The sequence below is a fragment of the Echiichthys vipera genome (genome assembly GCF_963691815.1).
Source record: "Echiichthys vipera genome assembly, chromosome: 12".
NCBI classification, from domain to species: Eukaryota; Metazoa; Chordata; class Actinopteri; order Perciformes; family Trachinidae; genus Echiichthys; species Echiichthys vipera.
Genome location: NC_139837.1, coordinates 12,601,107 through 12,623,550, shown reverse-complemented (window position 1 = coordinate 12,623,550; position 22,444 = coordinate 12,601,107). Strand labels below are relative to the sequence as shown.

The 22,444-nt window shown below is 41.5% G+C and overlaps 2 protein-coding genes across 2 annotated transcripts; both read right to left on the bottom strand.

Annotated features, from left to right (window-relative positions):
* Window positions 1–1,627: 1,627 nt before the first annotated feature.
* e2f2 (E2F transcription factor 2) lies at window positions 1,628–12,683 on the bottom strand (the record flags this gene model as incomplete). Its single annotated transcript, XM_083924808.1, has 7 exons — window positions 1,628–2,123; window positions 2,777–2,975; window positions 3,131–3,245; window positions 3,605–3,778; window positions 4,887–5,106; window positions 5,825–5,924; window positions 12,408–12,683. The coding sequence occupies 7 exons, from the start codon at window positions 12,681–12,683 to the stop codon at window positions 1,849–1,851; spliced, it is 1,359 nt and encodes a 452-aa protein (XP_083780934.1). The 3' UTR covers window positions 1,628–1,848.
* A 6,982-nt stretch (window positions 12,684–19,665) lies between these two features.
* Window positions 19,666–21,703, bottom strand: id3 (inhibitor of DNA binding 3). Its single transcript, XM_083924877.1, has 3 exons — window positions 21,295–21,703; window positions 20,805–20,878; window positions 19,666–20,433 (listed from the first exon to the last, which is right to left on the bottom strand). Exons 1-2 carry the CDS (start codon window positions 21,592–21,594, stop codon window positions 20,825–20,827), a joined length of 354 nt encoding a protein of 117 aa, XP_083781003.1. The 5' UTR covers window positions 21,595–21,703; the 3' UTR covers window positions 19,666–20,433; window positions 20,805–20,824.
* Window positions 21,704–22,444: the final 741 nt, after the last annotated feature.

The following is a 22,444-nucleotide window of genomic DNA, read 5'->3' as shown; positions in this document are numbered from 1 at the left end:
TACTGGGGAGAACTACATTAAACATTTTAATAGGAACTACAGATTCCTGACAAGACAAGCGAGTGAAATAAAAAAACGGCACAAAATTCCAATTGTAAACCATGGCTTCAGTATGTATTTAATAATTTCAAACAGACCACACAATATTACAAAATATTAAGTGCCGCATGTCATAGGAACACATTTGCGCCTTCTATAAAAGAAGGCTGGTATCAACTTAAAAAAATAGGTATAAATACAAAACAAATTATGTACAAATACCAGAAAAATAATGCTCAAAAAACAACCTACAAATTCTGAATTCACATCCTCTAATCTACATTGTAAAAATTCACACACAAACACACCATGACACCCATTACCCAAGCGGTCAAATACACACATACAAACACACATTTTCAAGTTTTGTTAGGACAGGACAGTTAGCTTATCTCTGCAGTGTAGAGGAGAAAGCCAAAAAAAAACAACAACCCCACATCAGCGTGAAATTCAAATTTTCAGATGTCTAGAACGCTTCAAACAACAAACTTTTAACAGATAAAAATCACAGCTGCTGTGACCTCGGGTGCATGTCTTTGTCTGACATTTAAAAGGGATGCACCGCCACATATGGGAAAGCATTCAAGGGTCTTGAAATTTCAACAGTGACGGTATAAATTCCTTGTTTGTGTTTCTGCTCGATCAACAGACACATCAGAACAAGAAAACCAACTCGCTACTCTAATTCAACCTTAATTACATCAATTAACCCCCCCCCCCTTCACCACACCTGTAACACAGATGCAGAATTTCATTTATTTTGGGTTATTTCCTTAGAAATACAATAGAATTTTCACAACATTACTAAATACAAAACTGAAATTGGCAAACTCTTATCAATAGAGGAGCACCTGGATTTGAAATAAAGCTGCCTAACCAACAAGACTGAGTGTGATCCTCTTGCTCAGTCAGAGATTGTATGTGTTCACAAAGCACCCATTATCAGTCATTAACTCGAGATCTGGGTCCACTTTTGGGCGTCAGAAGCTGCCTTTCACATTTTAGGCCCACAACGAAGCACCAAACAGGGTCAAGGCCCGACATAAAGCCTAAGACAGGAGAGAGCAAGCCTGATAAAACAGAAGCAACGAGAAGCAGAAAACACAAGCTCAAAATCCGATTAGACACAGTACAAGTGTTCAAGCTGTAGATGCCTGTGGATCTACAAGGACCGGTATTGTTCACAGCTTAATTTGGTTGAAGGTAGATAGACTAAAAACCCACCCTTGTGTGTGGTTCTCGATGGCTTTAGCTTACTATCATCCAGTGATTGAATCATGTAAAGCTGCATGGCAGTTAAAGCTGACATAATACAAGGCTGCCCCCTATGGGCCAAAGAGTGGCACAAAACATTTACACTTTGGAAACAAGGAAGAAAAAAGTTCCTGAGTTGTCCCACTGAAAACACCGCCCGTTTCCTAAATGCATTACATTTTGTTACTGGCGATGTGATATTCATAATAACTCCCTTGTTTGGATGAGTTAATACATTTTTTTTTTTTTTTAGCACAGTCGAAAATGTGACAGAAAATCTAAAACAGTCACTGCTTTTTACAGTGTTTCCTTATGGTTGGAGAGTACACGTCTGTGTCAGTCTCAGCCTCATCCAACCTCCTAGTCCGATCATTTATTATGTACAAATTGTTTATTTTAATAAAATGAAAATAAAGGGGGTAACTCCTCCTTTGGAATCATTGAAATAAAACAGGTAAACACAAAGAGTGATGGCTTCATAGTGTAATATTTCCTACCGAAGACATTCAATTAAATATTTTCCCCACACTTCCTCCCCACGTCTTCATCTACACCTCAGCTCTTCAACAGATCTCCAAGATCATAGGTGTCGAAGAAATCTGATACTCCCTCTCCATCCTCCAGGCTCCAGAGGTAATCGTCGTGGTCCAAAGGTGGAGAGAAACTGACAAAGGGGGTGTTGGGGTCAGGGGCGAAAGAGGTGCAAGGAAGCTGGTCCTCTGTGATCTGGAGCAGGCTCGGGGGCAGACCAAGCAGACGCTCGACATCCAGCAGAACGGAAGTGGAGGCTGCCGCTGAGGAGCTGGCCTCAGCTGCTGTAGACATGTTGGCTGTAATTGAGAAAAGGACAGAACATAAGTTCATCGTTTTAGCCCGACACTTCTCCTGTGTTTGAATTTGTAATTATTATTAATTTATTTTTATATGCCCCCCCCAACTACATACATTTGTATTCACACATTTAGTAGTTTAACAATTTACCGCTTTAATTTTTTGTCATTGTTTTAGTAACCTTTGATCTGTATATTATGTTTACTTGTGTGGCACTTGAAACTGCAGAGAATGTATGGAGCTAGAGCCAGGAGAAATTAGCTTAGCATAAAGACTTAACAGTTAGAAAATACACCTTTCAATGAATCTAAAGCTCACTCATTAACATTTATTGAACACCAAAAGAGTCGTCCACCAGTTTGAGATTGCACTCCTACAACATTGTCAGACTCACAATGGCCAGTTTTTAAAAAAAGCATTAGCTGTGCTGGTTAGTGTATTTTTTTCACTTTGGCCATAGCCAGGACCAGGGCCAAGCTAGCTACATCATATTGCTTCCAGTCTTCATGCTAAGCTAGGTTAATTGCCATAGGTGCAACCAGGGTCTCACACACCACTCGTTATCAGAATAAGGTAGTATAAGCTCCCAGTGTGAGAATAGAGTCAGAATCCTTCTGTACTTTACACAACCCCTTCAGAAAGCCTAGCTTACATTCAACAGGCTCTTCTTTGACGGTGTAGCTTGGCGGTGCCATTGGAATTTCAGCTGGAGGGCCGAGGGGTTGAGGGAACTCCTTTTTAGGGGTGATGGCACTTTTAACTGGGCTGGGATCTTCAAGACCCTCCTCTGGACACAGGTAGACTTCGATGGGACCATTCTTACTCTTTAAATAAATCTGTAATGACCCATGCTGCAAAGACAAAAAAGGGACACATCCAAAAGATTTTAGACAAAAAAAAATACAAATCCATTGCTCATAGTTTTATTACATGTATTCTATTCGTCTTTTGGAGAGTTTTTTTTAACCAATAATTGAATGTTTGTTTTAGAATCTGGTTTTCTCACCCCTGCCGTGTCAGGCACCTCTAGTTTGGTGTCAGCAGGAGCCTTGACGGCAATGACTGTCTGGTCTCGGAGACTGCCGATGGAGCGGATGTCCTGATATGTCACATAGCCCAACGTAGTGTATAGTCAAGGAGAAACTACGTGGATATTTGCATGCATAACCAGACACAGAAGTCACACACACACACACACACACACACACACACACACACACACACACACACACACACACACACACACACACACACACACACACACACACACACACACACACACACACACACACACACACACACACACACACACACACACACACACACACACACACACACACACACACACACACACACACACACACACACACACACACACACACACACACACACACACACACACACACACACACACACACACACACACACACACACACACACACACACACACACACACACACACACACACACACACACACACAGTAAAGGATATCTCTTATTATCTTCATACTCTGTGAGTTGTTTGAGCTGTGCGGTGCTGGAGTGGATCAGTTCGTCCAGAGATTTCTCCACCCTCTCCAGGTCTCCCAGCTCTTTCCTCAGGGCGCAGGCCTTCTCTCCTCCTCCTGCACCACCCTCAAATACATCTCCAACTCTATGAGATAAATACACAAAATATGTGATGATCTGATTGCATTAAAGACTTAAGCGGTCACAACAACTCAAAAACAAAGACCCGCATTGCAATAGACACTAAGCAGCCTACATGGTTGAGTGCTGTCTGGATATCTTGCAATGCTCCGTAACAGCCACTGGGAGGCAGATGAAACTAAGTGTAAGCAGGAATAAATATGCTGAGCTGTCACCATGGCTGTCACACACAACAGCATATTTAATCAACACAACCTTTAGAAATGTTGAGTAGTATTTAATGCAGTGTTTTGTGTTGCTATGCATTACATCATACAGATTTTTCTATTTCACTGGTCAGTGTAAAGCCCTTTTCACATCTGTGGGAAACTCATTGCTACTTATATTCTACAGTTAAGAGTAAATATGTTTGGCAGTTGGTTTGGACAATATCAAAGGCTTGTCTAGGCTGTTTGACAGAAGCAAATACACTGTATCTGATTTTGCTAAGAGGCGTGTTTATAGGGCCGGTCATGTGGTCAACAACTACTCACACACATATTTTGTGTTGCCCATAGTTTAACTGACGCTACCCTGGGGTCTGGAGCTCAAACAGAGCATCAAATGAATCAATGGTAAACATCTTAATGTTGGAGGACTTTTTAATGAGGGTCACCTGCTACACTGAGGATGTCTTTTGAATTTATTACCCATGCATTCCTCTCTTTTTTTCCCCCTCTAACGTCTTGTCCCTGATGTCCACTGTACATCCTCTGAACCTGTTAGACTATACTGCCCTACAAAGCCCAAGTGCACTTACAAACAAAATCACATGATTTCTGCACACTTTTTGGCCTGAAAGTATGGAGGTTAGGATTGATTTGGATAAAAAAATATTAAATGGCACACAATTAAACTTTAATCTATCATCAATGTACCAAATATACATTTTTTTGGGACAGTAAACAAACTTCAAAGCCATGGTTTTTTTTGCTTACATTTTCTCACAGTTGGGGCAGAATAGGGTACAACACAAAGCGGTTGCATTCTGAAACCTTTCCTTTACACATATTTACCTTCTATTAAGACTATTGCCATTCCTTATATTAAATGTCTTCTGTGTTGGGACTTACAGCCACTGGATGTTGTTCTTTGACTTCTTTCGGATGAGCTGGACTCCCTCCAGGACGTTGGTGATGTCATAGATGCGTCTCTTCTGGACCTCCAGAACCTCAGTGGCCCAGTTCAGGTCAAGGACTCCATCAGGAGACTCCGCGATCAGACCCACAAATTTCTTGGTCAGCAGGCCCAAAGACGTGTCGTATCGTGTCCGCTCACCTGGGGACTTTGGAGCTGAGAGCAGAGATACAGATAAAAGGCATGTGAAGAGGGGAACCGTTTGAAATAAAAGCAGGACCAACAGACAAAGATTTGTGGATATTTAGCAGAAAATGCAAGCAAACTTCAAAGTAAGTCAAAAGCAAAGACACTGGACTTTGAAACAGTTTCAGATGTCTCCCACAGCTAGGTTTCCTCACACGAATTTAAATGGTGTAAGGTATTAGCATATGAATGCGTCAGTTACCTTAATTCCTGTGTGAATGACTCATTCTGTGTTTATGATCCTATTCATTGATTGCAAACAACACCGCCAAAACCACGCCACAGTGATAGCTCTCTAGTACCCCAAAGCACATCTTTGAAAGTATTGTACATGATATTTGCAAGTGACAAATTCTTTATCTGATGCTACTGTCTGCTCTGTGGAGATCAGAACTGGCCCCGTCTCCCACATTTTGACCATGTGTGCGCAATAATTACATCTAAAACAAGCCATCTCTTTTAATCTGTTAATGTTTTATTACACTAGCCTCTACTTTATATCCTGAGGCTCCTGTGCTGCTCTTGTCCTGGACTGCTCCGAAGAGCTGGGCCCCCTCCATCTTTAAAGCTACCCTAACCATGTCCCCCATACAACTGCTCTGTCTTCAACCCCTCCTCTATCCGACCTCCTTTGAACTTGTACCATTGTAAAGAACTCCATCTTCCTGAGACTAGTAGGTTTACTCACTCCTTGGACTTGGTATCCTGGCTGCGATGCTGCCTTTGCCTTTTGGAGTGCGGAACTCTGGCATGTAAAGAGGGTCCTCTAGATCCAGCTTCCTTTTAGCCTAAAGAGGAAAGAATTGATGTCTATTAGTGAAAAAAAACAAAGAGGGTGTTTCCTATGGTCGCAGTGTTCACTATGACCTAATCTTTTTATCATCATAAGAATATATGAAATGCTGGCAGCAATCTTTCATCCTATTTGGCAAGTTAAATCACAAAATGAATTGTGTAAGGCACATCCAGCCAATCCACGAAACAGTGACATCAATGCTGGTAAAAGTGTTGAATGGGGGGTTGTTGAAAAGTGTCGTAAATGTGCCAACAGCCCTCAAGTGCAGCAACAAAACACCCCCGTCACACTTTCCCAAGAACTTCAAGAGGGGCTGATCGTGTGTGTGTGTGTGTGTGTGTGTGTGTGTGTGTGTGTGTGTGTGTGTGTGTGTGTGTGTGTGTGTGTGTGTGTGTGTGTGTGTGTGTGTGTGTGTGTGTGTGTGTGTGTGTGTGTGTGTGTGTGTGTGTGTGTGTGGAATGGGGGGTGATCGTCTCTCAACCCATTGCCTGCTAAATGCAAGGAAATCCCTGGAATAACTCAGATGACCTGTCCTCCCCCCGAGCAACCCTCCCTTCGTCCCTTTTCCTCACACGTCTAAACACAAACACAGACAAACAGATGCTTATGTGACTAGAACTGTAATGTGTCGTACACTTAAGACTCACAGCTACAATCTAGAGCGCATAAACGCAAGTTTTGGTCATCAGTTACATCAGCCCAACATGACAAAGGGAAAGGTCACACGAACTCCGCAACCTTCCCCACATGATTGAGAAATGACCAACTGTCTTGAAAATAGACCACTTGTGCAAAATGCAGAATTCTCGCCAGTCAATTGTTAACATGAAGGACGAGAACGTTTGCAGACAATCTGCATGCATTCATTCCCCTCGTCACACAATGCACCCACGAAAAACACTCGGGTGACTGAGCTAATGAGGTGTGGGCTGCTGGGTAATTTACTGCATCTGGTTAGGACCTCACCTCTGTCATCTATACGATTGTATCCTTTCAGCTCTTTAAAGTTTCACACACTGGCCTTTCCTCCATGTCTCCCTTCACAAATACTTGGCAACAGTAATCCCTTTTTGTCATCGTAGTTCTTAAGCTAATAGGTTTAGACGACTGGCTTTTTCAGAGACAGAAAAAGAGCTGAATTGACTTAACCATGTGTGGATGCGCCTGTGTGAGGATAATGAAGGCAGCTTTTGTCCCAGTGTGCTCTCTGACATGTCCACCTGTTGACTGGCGACATCTGGAGCAGCGCAGCAAGTGTATGCGTTGCTGGCGGGGCAGCTTTTAATCCTACTGCATACAGGCAACCATACAGTAACTTCAGTGGGACAGAGAAATAGAAAGGTCAGGGTAGTGACCAGCTACTCTGAGCAAAATGGTGACTGTTGGCATTTATTCATGGGATTAAAAGCTGTGTTTTGGTGCGCTCAGAGACCCAACAGAAGCTGCCAAACACCAGGGGTCACGGAGAGGAATTAGATACTGGTTGGAGTGTGTACAAGCAGTGACAGCTGTAGTTAAAACAGAGAGAAGTTCTGTCTGGCTTTACTGGACTGTCCAAATCTTTCAGTTCCAGTACAAGTACTATATAAAAAAAAAGGCAGCCTTGCCATTAGAATAAGGCTCAGCTTCACAACTTCCATGACCTAAATGAACAGATCAAGCTGCACAGAGTCGACATTTTAAAGTCGTATTGGTCTATAATTTCAGAGTCACAGCCACAGGCACGATGACATGTTGTAAGAGTGAAACCAACCGTTTTACCCTGCAGCTGTATGGGTGAAGGTGGGGGCTTGGGTGCTCCCTTTTTTTGCATGATGGATTTCTCTGGTGAGTCAACCATATTACGCAAACATACACAGGCATGTTGCTTGAGACGCATATCAAGACACACAAATCCGCCTGAAAGACTAAATGTGATCTCTTGGATCCGCGTTAGACAGAACTGTACGCTATGCGCACTGCTTTTAATGCAGTGAGCACATGTTCCTCAATTTATAACTAGTTCCCATGTAGTTACTGTTCAGCCAGCCACTGTTTAGGCTAATAGCTGTGAGAGGAAATGGGAAAGGCCTGAGACAAATACACTCCTAGTAGTAGCTCTTTATCTCCAAGACTTGCCTGCCCAGTTACACCCAAAGCAACGCAGCACGTAGCTTCTTCTGTTTGCTGGACATTCTTTGGCTGATTGCAAAAGGCAAAGTCGCATGAAGAAACTTGGTCTGTCAAGCTGCATGGAACACAGATTCCATCCACGCCGAGGGCAAGTTACAGTATGCCTGCAAATAACTACTCCTCTGTACACAATAACTCACAACCACACCCTTGGAGAAACATAAGCAAAACAATGCCTACTGTGGAGGTCGTCAACGTGGCTCGTAAGAGGTAAAAGATCTGCCCATTTGGGTTGGTGTAGGAGAGGGTGGGGGGTCAGGCTGCTTTGAAATGGAAAACTCCCCCTATTGAGGACATTGTGGGCCAGTGCTGGCCTGAGGCTGGGGTACAACGAGGTGAATGATAGGGAAAAGAGAAGCAGAGAGAGTTCGGGTGAATACAGTTGGCCATGTGGCCAGTGTCACACCTGAGTGTCATGACAGTGGGGGCTCACAGAGGGACTCCAAGCAGAATCTCTGAAACCACAAGGTGAGTCAAGATGGCACTGGAAGTTATAAAAAAAAAGAAAAAAAAAAGAGGTTTGATTTCCCACAGAGACCGAAAGAATTATTCATGAAGCTGATATCAATGCTTGTTCACATTCCATGAAATTTTGTGAAAGCGCACATGTGACATAAGCACAGAATAAGTGGGACATTGTTCTTTGTGGACATTACGCAGAAGCATCTTGAAGCCAGACTGCCGTTTAGCTGCACTGAATGTGGCTTGTTGCATCTGAAACAGACAAGCTCATTCATCTATTTGCTTTGAGCACAAGATATGATCAAAAGTAGCCGTCATACACTACACCCACAATAAAATATTTGTGTAAAATGCAAAACTTTTGCTACATTTACACATTGGCATCCACACTCCTCTGGCATTTCTGAACTTCTCAAATGGAGACCTTAAAAAACCCTGCTGACCCCATTTTAGTTTGAAACCTTCAGGGTTGCGTTTCAGTCTGGACGGGCGGAAACGGGACCTTCGGAAACAATGACGTAAAAACCCACAGTCGTTTAACATCGATGTCCCACACCTTTGGCACTAGTCGGCCCTAATCGGTCAATTCATCTTGGTGAATTTGCCGCAAAGCCGCTGCAGCCTGTAGGTGAGAGAAATCACTCTGATTGGTAGTTCAGTGATTGCACGAAAAATGGAGGTGAGGAAATGGTATGAAGATTAATTTCCTCCTACGCAGGTGTAGAATGTATGTGTTAATTAGCCGTCGACTATAGTAGTCGCATTGTTTTCAAATGCCAGTTTTTGGACAAGACAAAAGCAACGTGAGGCAACAGTGGGCCTTCACCACTACTACCGGTCACCACCGTTATCAGCACTACAGCGATTTTCGGGCCAGGAGAAACCGTGTCTGGTGGGAAATTTGTTCAAGCTGTGGTTCCTAATGAAAAGTGAGGAACTGTCCAGATAGGTCTGTTTGTCTGTCTGTTCTTCCTACGTAGTATTTCCTACTACTGAGCAACCTCCCACAAAAGTAGACAATCTGCTTCCTGTTTACATCGACATGTGCATGACTAGAATGAATGAGGTGTTATTTCTAAAGCGGTGCTACAACTCTTGTGTGGTCAGTGATTGGTATTAGTGTGTAGATGTGGACTTTGGAGGTAGGCCTGAATCCTGTAACACATTTACATCACTATCAATCCGAAAGGAAACAAGAGTGACACATTGTCAAAAGCCTTCACACCCTGGTTGAAAGTCACACGACAATGAAGATACACTGCCTTTTACTATAGTCAACGCGTTTAATAAGTAAAGACGAGATCTCTGTAGCTTAAGTTAACTTCATTCAGTCAAACATTAACTTCTTCTCTGTTTTTTTGGAAAGCACATGCCCAGTGAGTAAGCTTTGGAGTGTCTGGTTATGGATGACTCTTGTACAGATTTGTTTGTATTTAAAAGAATTCAGGTTTTCATGCTGAGCCAAGCATCCTCAAAAGACAGTGGTTACTTTAGTGTTGTTTAAGTTGAAGGAAGCGAGCTTAACATTAAGAAGCTACACTTCCTGTAAACATAAGAACCACGACTTAACATGCAACAAAGCTGCCGTGTCAGCAAGCACATAAAGAAGATGCACTATAGTTTATGCCATCTTCAAGGCCAGGGATGAATTGAAATTATTGATTTATTTTCCCTTTAGACATAATGATAAAAAAGGCATTCTTGCAATAATTGTTATGTGATGTACAACTATAATATCACCATTTGTTAACAGGTTCTGGAAAGAAGAAAATGTATTTTTAGTATATGCCAGCAGCAGCAGAGATGCTCTGAGGCTGAAAACTGGAGCTCATCTCAATTTGGATACTGTACTGTAATCCATCTAAATCTCTGTATCTAAGAGATTTGGAGCAGACAAAATATTGTATGAGACTGGAAAACCCCTTGGAAATGAGCAATGACTACTAGTATTCAAGATAAAATGCATGTCTTCTCACAGGAAACATAAGAATAAAAAGGGAAGCAGTGAGATCATCACCTTAGAAGTTTTTCAGGCAGTGTTGAAGGAAGGAAACAAATTCAATTACTAGAAGAAATAAAAATCAGTTTCTTTATGACATGAACAATATCCAAGTTTCTGCTCATCACCTACTGCTACATAGCGTTATTTGTTTGTTTGACCTTAAGGTGCTTTTCCCCCCCTTGAGAACTGAGAGCTTACTAAATTTACTGAAATGTTCTGAGGATGTTTCATAATCTTGGGACTTTGGGACTTTGGAAACCTGCTCAGTGAATTTTAAAAAAGGTGCACAGCTCTTTTTCTGTGCGCAAATCTCCTGTGCACACTATGTAATAACCAAGAGCACTCGCTTTGCTTCAAGTCACTTAAAAACAGAATTTAATTAAGTCACAACAAACACCAAACACATACAGTATGTACTATATATATATATATGTGTGGCAGGGAGGAAGAATGAACACCATTATCAGTGAGAAAACACCCTCAGCACTGCGGCTCCCTATCAGCACCATGTCAGCATCTTGGGATGATTGCATAGCAGTATATGTGTAGTAAACCCTATCACCCCACATCCGAGACACTCTATATTACCCTGGACCAGTTATAGGCAAAATATGTCACAGGAACTGGTCTTAATGTTGGAAAACATATTTCTAAGTAAGCAATCAAATCCAAGAATACATACATCCATACTTGATTGTAATTGGGTTCACCTTGGCATGTGATAATAAGCCAGGTGGTAGCCTATTTCTCACTAATCCTCTTGAAGGGCCCATTAGTGAATACAGGCTACAAGGGCAGGGGGGTCAACATGAGATTTGGAGACCCTGTACACACACTCTAACCCCTAACCCCTTTAGCCTTACTGCAATTCACCAACTCTAAAAACGACTGCAAGGGCTGGCTAGAAAGAAGAGACCATGTATAACAAGCATTAGCAGGTGTGGAGCGCCAACATGTTGCCGAGTGTGATCCAATCCTCTCAGAGCATAAAGCTTTTCAAATAATCCTTCAGGAGTATGAAGCACACTGCTCTCTTTCATTGACAACCCCCTGCGGTTGAGAATGTTTTGTGAGTGTTTCTCTTGGCCTGAGCTTACACACCTCATTTCAGGATAACACACCAGTTGTCCAGTTATGACCTCTGACCTCTACCTCCTTCCTACAGTAGTAGGAGCAGGTTACACAGGTCCTGTATTGCCTCAATGACAGGTGCGGTTGGAGCAGCTGTTATAAGAGTGTGATCTTTAAAAAAAAGCTGTGCAAATAGAGTGTTACTAATGGCTCTGGGGCATTTTTGGCCAAACTAGAGTTGATTCAAGTTCCCAAATTGGTTAAAAGAACAGTAAAATGCTGTGCTTGCATAAATGTCTGCCACCAGCCCGGTCATTGTTTGATTGTGTAAAATCTCCCACTGTGGAGGCCACTCATCCTTCCTTTTTCACAAGCCAGGGGCCCCCACTCTGCAAACACTATCATCTAACCCCCCTCACCAAAACCATCAAACACACACACCGTCTGGCTGTGTCTAGCTACAGCTGGACTGCGGGGAAAAGATGTCACACAACTTAACATGGCAGGCCAAAGGGACACACACACTCACACACATCCAGCAGCAGTCACAGTGGCTCCTCTGTGGCTTATCACGTCAAAACATATTTGAATGTGCCCCCAAGAGCTGCTACACACACGCATACCGATGGAAATCAAGAATTGTTGCGCCCACATAACTTACTGTACTGGCAGACTTTGTATTTAGTTAGTAAGGCATGTGTAGTTGTATTGTGTAGCAGATAGGCTTGTGTTTGCAGTGTGTGTGTGTGTGTGTGTTTGATTCTTTACCGGCAGTCGCCCGGAGGATGATCTGATGGGTTTAGCCTCTGGTCCGTGGGGGGTTGAATACAGGCTGTTCGCTCTTTGTTCGGCCGCGGCGGTGTTGCAGATCTGGGTGAAATAGCCGGCCGGTACCGTGCTCATCGGCGGGCTGGACAGTCCGGTGCTGAAGAACTCGGTCTTCACTCCTCCGGTGGACAAAACCTTCATCTTGTGCTGAGGGCAAGGAAGTCCCACTACTGGCCGACCCGATGCCGGAGAGACGCCTTTCGGCACCCGCATCATTTTTCCTGAGTAAACTAAATTGAAGTGGATTGTTGAAGCTGGAGGCTATAAGCACACCGATCAATGCTCTTCTGCAGTAAATCCCAGTCCCCTGTAATTGTGTGCGAGGTGCTGCTTCTATAGGCTTTTGTATCGGTATATATACTCCACCCTGTGAATATAACAACAAAAGAGCCACACAGCAACTCATACAGATGAAATCCGCCTATTAAAATGCTAAATGCATGCGTTAAACAGCCGTGTTTTCTAATTATATTCGTCAGTAAACGCAGCAGAATAGTCGGGTTGTTGTCCTTTGTCCGGTAACAAAGTGCAGAGGAAACTTGCTCTGTTGAGTTGCTGGTTGAATAAATAATCAACTTCAAACATCCAGTATATGAAAGTCCAGTAGCAGAAGGCTCCCAGGTGTCATTGAGGTCAGGTTTCCACCTTGAGATTTACGCTTCACCGTGTCTCGCTCAGATGTGGAATCCGACCCGGTGCGTGGCTCCTGTCCGTCCGCCTCAGAGCTCCTCTCTCCACACAACAGGACAAGAACTGGGAAAGAACAGCTTTTTTTTACCGCCAAACTTCGTCCCGCGAAATTCAGATCTCCCGCGGTTATAACTCGCCTCTGATTGGCTCACGGCACGCTCGGCTTGTCATATTTGCATAAAACAGTTGTTCGCGGATGGGGCTGGTCCTCTTAAAGGGGCAGTAGCCTAATTTCAGGACAGAATGTTCTTTCATTACCAGGCTGGAGTTGCACAATGACCACTTACTATTTTGAATGGGCCTGTGTCCAATCCATATAATCAGACAAATAATGAGTTATCATCTCTTTATGTTACTACACTTTCTGTGGTTATCGCAGGCCATGATCACCACCAATTTGACCCATATATTTCATCACACAGTATATACACTACGTTTAAATCATATTTGAAATATGGAAATTACATATATATGTAAGAACTATTTAGAATTTCCAATTGAATGCAATGACGTACACAAAAATGCATTCTGATATTTAAAAGGTGCACTTATCCTCAAAGCAATTTCAGTCAAAAGCAACTGGACTGGTTGTTTGTCTAGGAAGACGTTTCACCTCTCATCCAAGAGGCTTCATCAGTTCATGTATGCATCTGACCAGGCTGGGACTGGGGATAACGATGACCTGGATGAATGAGAACAATCACAGGCTTAAAAGGTGCACTTATAAGATATTAAAATGGGTATTGAAGGAGTGGAACAATTAGATACAGTGCATTTATAAATAGTGGGCAACTATTTCATTCAACTTTGGAGACACATCAGCTGAAATTTAAGGGAAATGTTCGATAAATATAAATAATATGCAATGACATATACAAATTATTTCCCTGGATAAATTACAGTAAGTAAGGAGGGGTGTTCATTGTGTACATGAGAACCCGTATGCACTTGATGAAGTGTGTTGGGGCCTGGTGCAAGGTGTTGCTGGGGATAGTTAGTAGATGATAATTGGATTCATTCAGTACCACTCTTGCTTATTGGCTCAGAGGAGATATTGAAAGAAAACAACCCCTCCCCCATCCACAGCGAGCAGACCCAAGCCATATGACTTGACCCCCATTGGCCAAGGCAAAGCAGGCTCCCATCCAAAGCGAGCCCTATTGTCATGTCTTTATTTGAACTACAGCTCATCGTCATTTCAATTCACAAAATCTAAAAATGTTCTGAATGCGAGATAAGTTAGGCTTTATTCACTCAAGCACTAAACTACTTTAAATATAAAGGATCAAGGGTGAGGGGAAACACTGTTTGCTTATTAGTAGGATAATTAATATTTGTCTGGTGGTTGAGACATTTGCTTTGTACTGTAGATCACATGATATTGCAACATTAAACTTATTATGTTAGAGACTTAACTGACGGACTTGTCATTGTTACTCCACATAGTGCAACTGAAATCATCTCCACCCTCTGCTCCTTCCTCTTTCGTACCAAACTACAACAAGCAGTGACTCATCAGATGTATTGCATTGTCCACAGCTCTAGAACTGAACTGAATTATGAATTATTTTGTGATCCCTTCTTTAAAATGAGGTCTAAATTGTAAAATATTTATAAAATGTTATGGTAACACGTCCCTTGTCTTCTTAAGATTAGCCTGCAGAACACAAGATACATCGGGCTACACATGAAAATACCTGATTGATAATAACCATGACATTTAAAGAGCACAATTCCAAGCTATTATTGTGACTTCAACTATTAATTGTCATTGAATGGGCCTACTGTTTCCTGAACTGAAAAAATTAATTTGAAAAAAAAGAAACAAGATCAAAGCCATTCTTCAATGTATTTAATTGATTTGACCTTTGATTGCACAATAAAAACGATGAATTATTGATTTAATACAATTTAAATTGAGATATCTCACCAACCAACCCAACCCCAGTTGAAAAACAATTTCTGAAAATAGAGATATGTGTTTTTTTGAACCCTTAATATGGAATTTAAATGGTTCAAAGTAAATACATCATGTGTGTTTAAAGTCATTGGAAGTATGGTGCGAAATACCTCACACTGGAGGCTCAGAGTCACACAAACCGTAAAAGTGCAGTCACATCTACATTTCACAGCAGTGAGGGGCTTTTTGTGTGAGATAGGCCAAAAACTTGCTCATGACATTTGATGCACTGGTTCAGAGTTTCTTATAGTTCATGTCACTGATGAGCTACATGGATTAAATTAGGCCTGAGTTGCTTTGTTTCCCACTTTATGCTCAATAATATCTGTCTTGTCTCAAACCATTCTGGATTTGTTACAAGGTCAAAGGGTTGCATTTCTATGTCAAAGCCCTTGACCCGTGGAAGAAGTTCATTTTGACAACCAAAGCAACAAGCTCATCTTGTGTTTAGAGTACTTACATTCCTGGGATGTCAGGAGGATGCAAGTTGTTGCTTTCTCATCCAACACCCCCATCTTGTGGTGTGGACTGGGACCTGCCCATTTTTTCTGGTTTACTGGTTCTTTCAAATATAAACACACAAAGGGTCAAATCAGCTATTTATCCAAAAAACAACAATGTATGAAGCAGATATCATACAATGAACAATAGAATGTAGTCCATCACAATGCAGTCTTTTTTTAAGTTATGTTCAAATCGGTTAGGTGTCAATTGTAATCTATGCCATTTTTTAGCTCATTGATTGTTTTTGTTATAAGGTGTTCATATTGTTCCCCGACGAGGTGTCGACAATATAAGGTGAGGTACAAATAACATGCATACCTTACAGTATAACACAAACCAGTAAAACCCCTGATATACCGCCCTGAAATTAGATCATATTAGATCCAACTCCATTGTAATTGCACAGAGAACACAAACTGAAACAACGAAATGCAGTTTAGTATCTAACCAGAAGTGTTCAAAGCGGTAAAGTGCAGAGTAATGTATGTATTAGTGGTAATAATAAATACTATAATAAACAGTAAGGAGTAAAATATGAAAGGAATAAGCTAAATTATATACAAGATGGTGCAGCAAGTAGTGTAGAATCAATACACTGGTGAGATACTATATATACAATATAGCAGTATAAATATGTATGGGTTATAAGCATCGACGGATTATGAGACATGGGCCCCTTGGCACAGTCATGTAAGAGGCCCCCCACTCTGTTTAAGACACCCAAATTCAGAGAGTCTACTTTTAGTTGTTTTATAGTAATTTTGTTTCTCTTTGTGGTCATTAATTATGTTCTATGTGTTTGTAATTGTTTTGCATCCCTGTGAATCATTTGCATTTATTTTTAAACATATTACATTTCTATATCGTCATTTTGTTTCTCTCTGTCGTCACTTTACATATATTTTTAACATTTTTGTGTGTCTGTCATCAGCTTTGTCTCTATGTGGTCGTTTTGTTTCTATTTTCAGCCATTTTGGTTTGGTTTTTTTTTGCATACAATTTTTTTGTCTCTTTGTGGTAATTTTTGCTCGTTTTGTGGTCATTTTGTGTGGTTTTTTTTCTGCAGGATTTTATGAGCCAGGGCCCCTAATTGGCCCCTGGACCTCTGCCCAGTAGGCCTGCTCATTAATCCGTCCATTGTCGTAAGAGCATTAAGTACAGGTACAGTGCCAATAGAAAGTCATGATGCCCTTTTGAAATAGCCACTTTTTTTGTTTTACTTGAGCTCAAGTTTTAACCCAAACCAGTTCTTAAGACCTTACACTGGCTCCCAGTCAGCTACAGATTTACAAGCCACTGAATGGTTTGGTCCAGAATACATGAATGACATGTTAGTGGAGTATAAACCCAGTAGAGCTCTGAGATCTACTGACTCAGGTCAGATAGTGGAGCACAGAGTTCAAACTAGACATGGTGAAGCAGCATTTAGTTGTTATGCTGCACACAACTTGAACAGACTACCAGCACATCTGAAATCAGCCCCAACTGTGAACACTTTTAAATCCAGGTTCAAAACATTTTTCTTTTCATGTACTTATAGCTGAGCTCTTTTTACTAACTTTAAACTTAATTATTTTTTACGCTACTTTTTTATTCTTCGTTGCTCCCGCTTTTAACTGTGTTTTTTGTTGTTTTGTTACTATGCTGTTTAAAAAAAAAAAAAGTTTTGTCTTTATGTAAAACACATTGAGTTGCCTTGGTATGAAATGAGCTATATAAATAAAGATGCCTTGCCTTGCCTTGCCTTACAGCCTGAAATGATAAGACATAAAAAATATATTTTTCCAGCGTGATTCACACATTTTGCCTTACAACATTCAAGTAAAATTGTTTTCTTCAAAATTTCTGAAAATTAATCAAAAATGGCACCTAGATTGGGGAATATTTACCCATTCTTTCTGCAGAACTGTTCGAGTTCAGCCAAACTCTGTGGTGAGCGGCGATGGACTGCACTCTTCAAGTCCATCTACAGATGTTCTGCAGGATTCAGGTCAGGGCTCTGACTCGGCCACTCTAGGACATTCACCTTCCTGTCCTTTAGCCACTGTGTTGTTGTTATGGCGATGGGTTTTGGGTCGGTGTCATGCTGGAAAGTGAACCACCTGCCCATTTTCAAGTGTTTAACAGAGGGCCGCAGGTTTTCCTCAAGAATTTGGGTGTATTTGGCAGCATCCATGTTCCCTTTAATCCTGACCAACTGCCCAGTCCCTGCTGAAGAGAAACAAGCCCACAACATAATGCTCCCAACCCCAATGCTTCACTGTAGGTTTGGTCAGTTGTGGATGGTGTGCTGTGTTTGGTTTCTGCCAAACACAGTACTTGGAGTTCAGCCCAAAAAGTTAGATTTGAGTCTCATCTGACCATAGAACCCTTTGCCACATGGCATCAGAATCTTCAATATGTATTTACGAGACTCAGTGTGACATTTTTTCAGAAGAGGCTTCCTTCTTGCCTCCCTGCCATACATGTAGAACTTGTGAAATTGTTGTCACATGCAGCACAGACATCTGCCATTAAGACTTGTAACTCCTTCAAGGTCACCATGGGCCTCTTGGTAGCTTCCCTGATCAACCTTTTCCTGTCATCCAGTTTGGAGGGGCGGCCCAATCTAGGCCAGGTCTGGGCGGTGCCATATGGCTTCCACTTTTTGATAATACTATGGATGTTACTCAGGGATAGTTAAAGCCTTTGAAATCTTTTTATATCCTTCTCCTAACTTGTGCCTATCCACAACTTTATCCCGGAGCTCTTTTGAAAGCATCTTTCACACCGTGGTGAATTATTTGTGTTACCACACACTGCTAGGAGTGGAATCCTCAAGGAACAGATGATTTTATTCTGGAGTAAAATCAAAGCCACAACAATTAATGTTAGGTGGAGGCCAATTAACTTGGTGTGTAATCTGGAAGGTGATTGATTATACCTGTGAATGTTTATAATGGTTATTCTAAATGGACTCTCCACTTCATTCTAATTTTTCTATTTTATTAAATTTCAAACATTTTGAAAAAAAATCTCTTATGTATTAACAAGTGACTATTTCAAAAGGGTATTATGACTTTCTATAGGCACTGTACTTGTATGTACAAGTGTAGAATGACCAGAGTGTAACACTACTTAAGCAATTTTTTTTTAAAGTTCACAAATTATTTGGTGCAAAGAGATATGAAATTATGTTCGCACTTTATTGCTCACATATTCTCTACAGCAAGTCTGAAGTACTCCACATACTGTAGCTTGAAAACTTTAAGTCAATAACACATTTTCACCACTAGATGGAGTCTCAACCTCACGATGAGCAGTATGAAGGTTAGAACTAGGTCAACTAATTAAACTCCTCAACATATTGAACAATTTGCTAATTGTCTCTTTTTTAAAAGTTTGGTAAGACTGTAAATAACATGATTCTTTATTGTTGCTGATGATCTAGATGGGGCAATTGTAATATTTGCCAACATAAAATGCCCAGAAACACAAGATGACCCCACATGGTGGAGTAGTTTGGTCAGCTTTTGAGAGCAGCTAAGTTCAGTAGCATTCATTTACAAAATTGCTCAAGTATCATTAGGCAGTTGTGATCTTTCTGTGAGTAATACATCATTACTTAAGTAAAGGGCTTTAAAAGTTTTCTGAATGGTAGAGTTAATAAATGCCCCATTAGGTGATGCGCTTCAGCCTTCAAGATCAAGGCAACATATTCCTGCACATGCTGATGTTCAGTGCTTTCTAGATTTATGAATGATCAGAATGGTTGGTTTAAGATCACGTAACATCCTCTCGTCTTACACTATTTAGGAAGTTCATCTGCTTTAAACTGGTGGAAACTCATTCTTTGGAAAATTAGAAGAACTCAGAGGAAACTCCCTTTGTTTGATTTCTCACCACTCAACCTCAAGATTCATCCGAAAACATCCTGTTGTATCAGCATTTCACTGTCACTCGAAGCCGAGAAGTCGTGTCAGCATCACCGTTATTTCCTGAAAAACGCGCCGAGCCTTCCCATTCATTCCTTATTTCATAAATATAAAGCCCAAACTGTTTCACGTCTTTTTTTTTTATTTCGTTACATAAGAACATACATATACATACAAAGCAAACTTTATAGTAAAGAGTTTATGAAACTCACAGCACATTGTCTGTAGAAATAACACAATCCCTACAAACATTTACAATTAACTCTAGTATAGAGTTCTGATTATACCTAAGAAAACCCAAACTCCCATTCAGAAAAAAATACCAACATCCAAATTGACTCACACCTTACATACCCACAGCAGAAATGTACACATTCATATGAAGATGTAACAGTCTCCAGATCGTTAGAAATCAGATTAGGTGGGGGATATAACGCGGGGACAATTATGTGAGATGATGTGAGGCTTGGTGTAGAAAGGGTTCAGGTCGGGTGTGGAGTTTAACCCACATAAAGTTGTTTGGAATACAACACAAACAAGGAAAAATTAAACAACAATGTACCAATGTTTCTACTTCTACCTATAGGGGATCCCAGGTTTTTTTGGAGATGGCCGTACAAAGCCCGATTGCTTTCATTTTCCAATCCTGGCTTCTGCTTTGGTGTGTTGATTTGTCTGTCCAGGGGCCAAAAGAATGAGTCTCTGTTTTCTTGCTCATGCACCACTGTTGATCCCCACTCATCTAGGAAACAGTCCACTTTTTTCTGTCTTTTCTTCTTTTAAACCTCCACCTCCCTCCTCCTCCTTCTTCTCCTTCTCTTCCAAATACCTATCCCACCCTTTCTGCCCCTCTTGTCCTCTTGCCCGGAGTGAAGTGGAGACATGTGTTTCCCTGCACCTGCATGGAGAGAAAGGAAGAAAAGTGAAGTCAGATCTCTCGCTCTCACCCTCCCCTCCCCTCCCTGCAGAGGAGAGCAGACAGACTGGCGCCTAGCATGGAACTTTCATTAACCCCAGGCAGATAGCAATGAATCCGCTACACATTCACTGGCCTGTCTAATTGGAAACCGTGGTGAATGTGGAGGGTAAGGGAAACTTCATCTCCCAGCACATCAATGCCTACACTATTCTCGCTGCGACTACACGATTTATTTGGAAGTTATTTCATGCTATAAATCAAACATTAGACACTAGTAAATCCTAAGTGGCCTACAAGCATATTCATCTTATCTTGACATTAAGGCTGATTAATACGTGATAAATGCATACCGTGATCTGTCATCCTCGTCCTAATGGCACAACCGCCCTTCTTCTTTGGAGAAATTGCGAGCAAGGTCCGCAGTCTGAATGGGGAGCAAAAAAAAAGAAGCAAGTGTTAGACGTTGGCAATATTCTTATTCTAATAAATTGAATAAAGCCTAAACATGAATAACTGTGTGTGTGTTCGGGGTGTTTGCCACACCATCACAAATCAGAGAAAATATTCTAAGTACTGCACACCACAATCACATTTGTTCTCATTTCAGCGCCATGCATGGAGGCGATGCACATTGTGTTGCAAGTGGAATAAACTTTACAAAATCCAGATCGTGGATTTCGTCTTTTTTTTTTTTTTGCAGAGCAATGCGTATAAGTGCACAGTGCAAAGAGCTACACCAGACTTGCTTTTAGTGAACGTTAGTGTGTGGTGCTCTGGTGATGTTGAAGGACAAGCATCGGTCCACCCTGCAGCCCCGCATCTCCACCCCCTCCTTCTCACCTTTATTGACAAAACCATCTCCGGCGTGGCTGTTTCTTCCGCCTCCAGCGCGATCTGCAGGTCGAAGATGTAGTCGATAACGTGTTGCAGGATCTCCACCTGGCTGACCGACTTGTTCTGCGGGATGCTCGGCACCAGCTCCTTCAGCTTGGAGTAGCAGTCGTTCATGTCGCACAGGGCGCCCAGCGGCTCCTCCAGACACGAGTGTTTATTCCGGCTGATGGCGAGACTCTGCTCCGAAATGCAGCACACGGCCTTGTAGCAGCTCCTCACCGAGCGGACGGGACTGATGGCTTTCATGATGAAAACAGAAACAAAAAACAACAACAACCGCTTGGTGTTCGAGTATAAGTTTCTGATGTTTTTTCCCCTGTCCTCCGCTTGTGGTGTTCCTATAACGCTGTCCTGAAAAGCTACAGTGCTCTGACAGCGACGTACAGTTAGGTCTTTATACACTACGCGCCCGCTGACGCCCCCTCTCTCGCACCGCGCTCTGATTGGCCAGTGTAAAGAGCAAGCCCTCTCCCATTGGCGGATATCACCTTGTGGACGGGTTGGAAAGAATGAGGAAATTAGGGCTGGGATGCCTAAAGGGAATTGTCAATCAATTAGTTACCTCTTTCAGGAGGTGGCATTTATGTGAAATAGATAGAGAGATGTTGTAGAGTGGGGTTCATTACACTTTTTGGAGAATCCCAAGTAAACCGTGGAAAAAGCCTAACAAACTATGGTAGCAACCTACTGTATGGAAAGACGGCTGTTTTGATTACAGTTTCTATCTCACTTTCACTTTTATAAACTGCTAGTGTATAGTTTGAATAAAAGACGAATAATGATTAATTGTCAAATATTAAAAATAAAAGATCTACTTGTAACCTTAGAATGTTCCATTTTAGATATGCCTAATTATGGTCTATTTTTAGTGATTACTGTAAATCCTTCATGAAGTTTGCCTTCATGTCTGACGATGTCAAGACCTTGAAAACACTTAGTCAAATGATTGTATTCAAAAATATATAATATAGGTAATATAGGTAAAAGGTCAATGGAAGGCCAGACTGTTTTCTACATGAGTAACTTGCTAAAAACATGTTATCCTGAGGATCGATCATTGGATATTGGTTTCTAGGCTATTTATATATGTGTTTGT

Excerpts from the sequence above, each read along its gene's own strand:
- id3 (XM_083924877.1), bottom strand. The coding sequence starts at position 21,594 with ATGAAAGCCATCAGTCCCGTCCGCTCGGTGAGGAGCTGCTACAAGGCC. Across the intron at positions 20,879-21,294 it reads AGATGGTTTTGTCAATAAAG|ACTGCGGACCTTGCTCGCAA; the intron begins GTGAGAAGGAGG and ends CTCCCCATTCAG.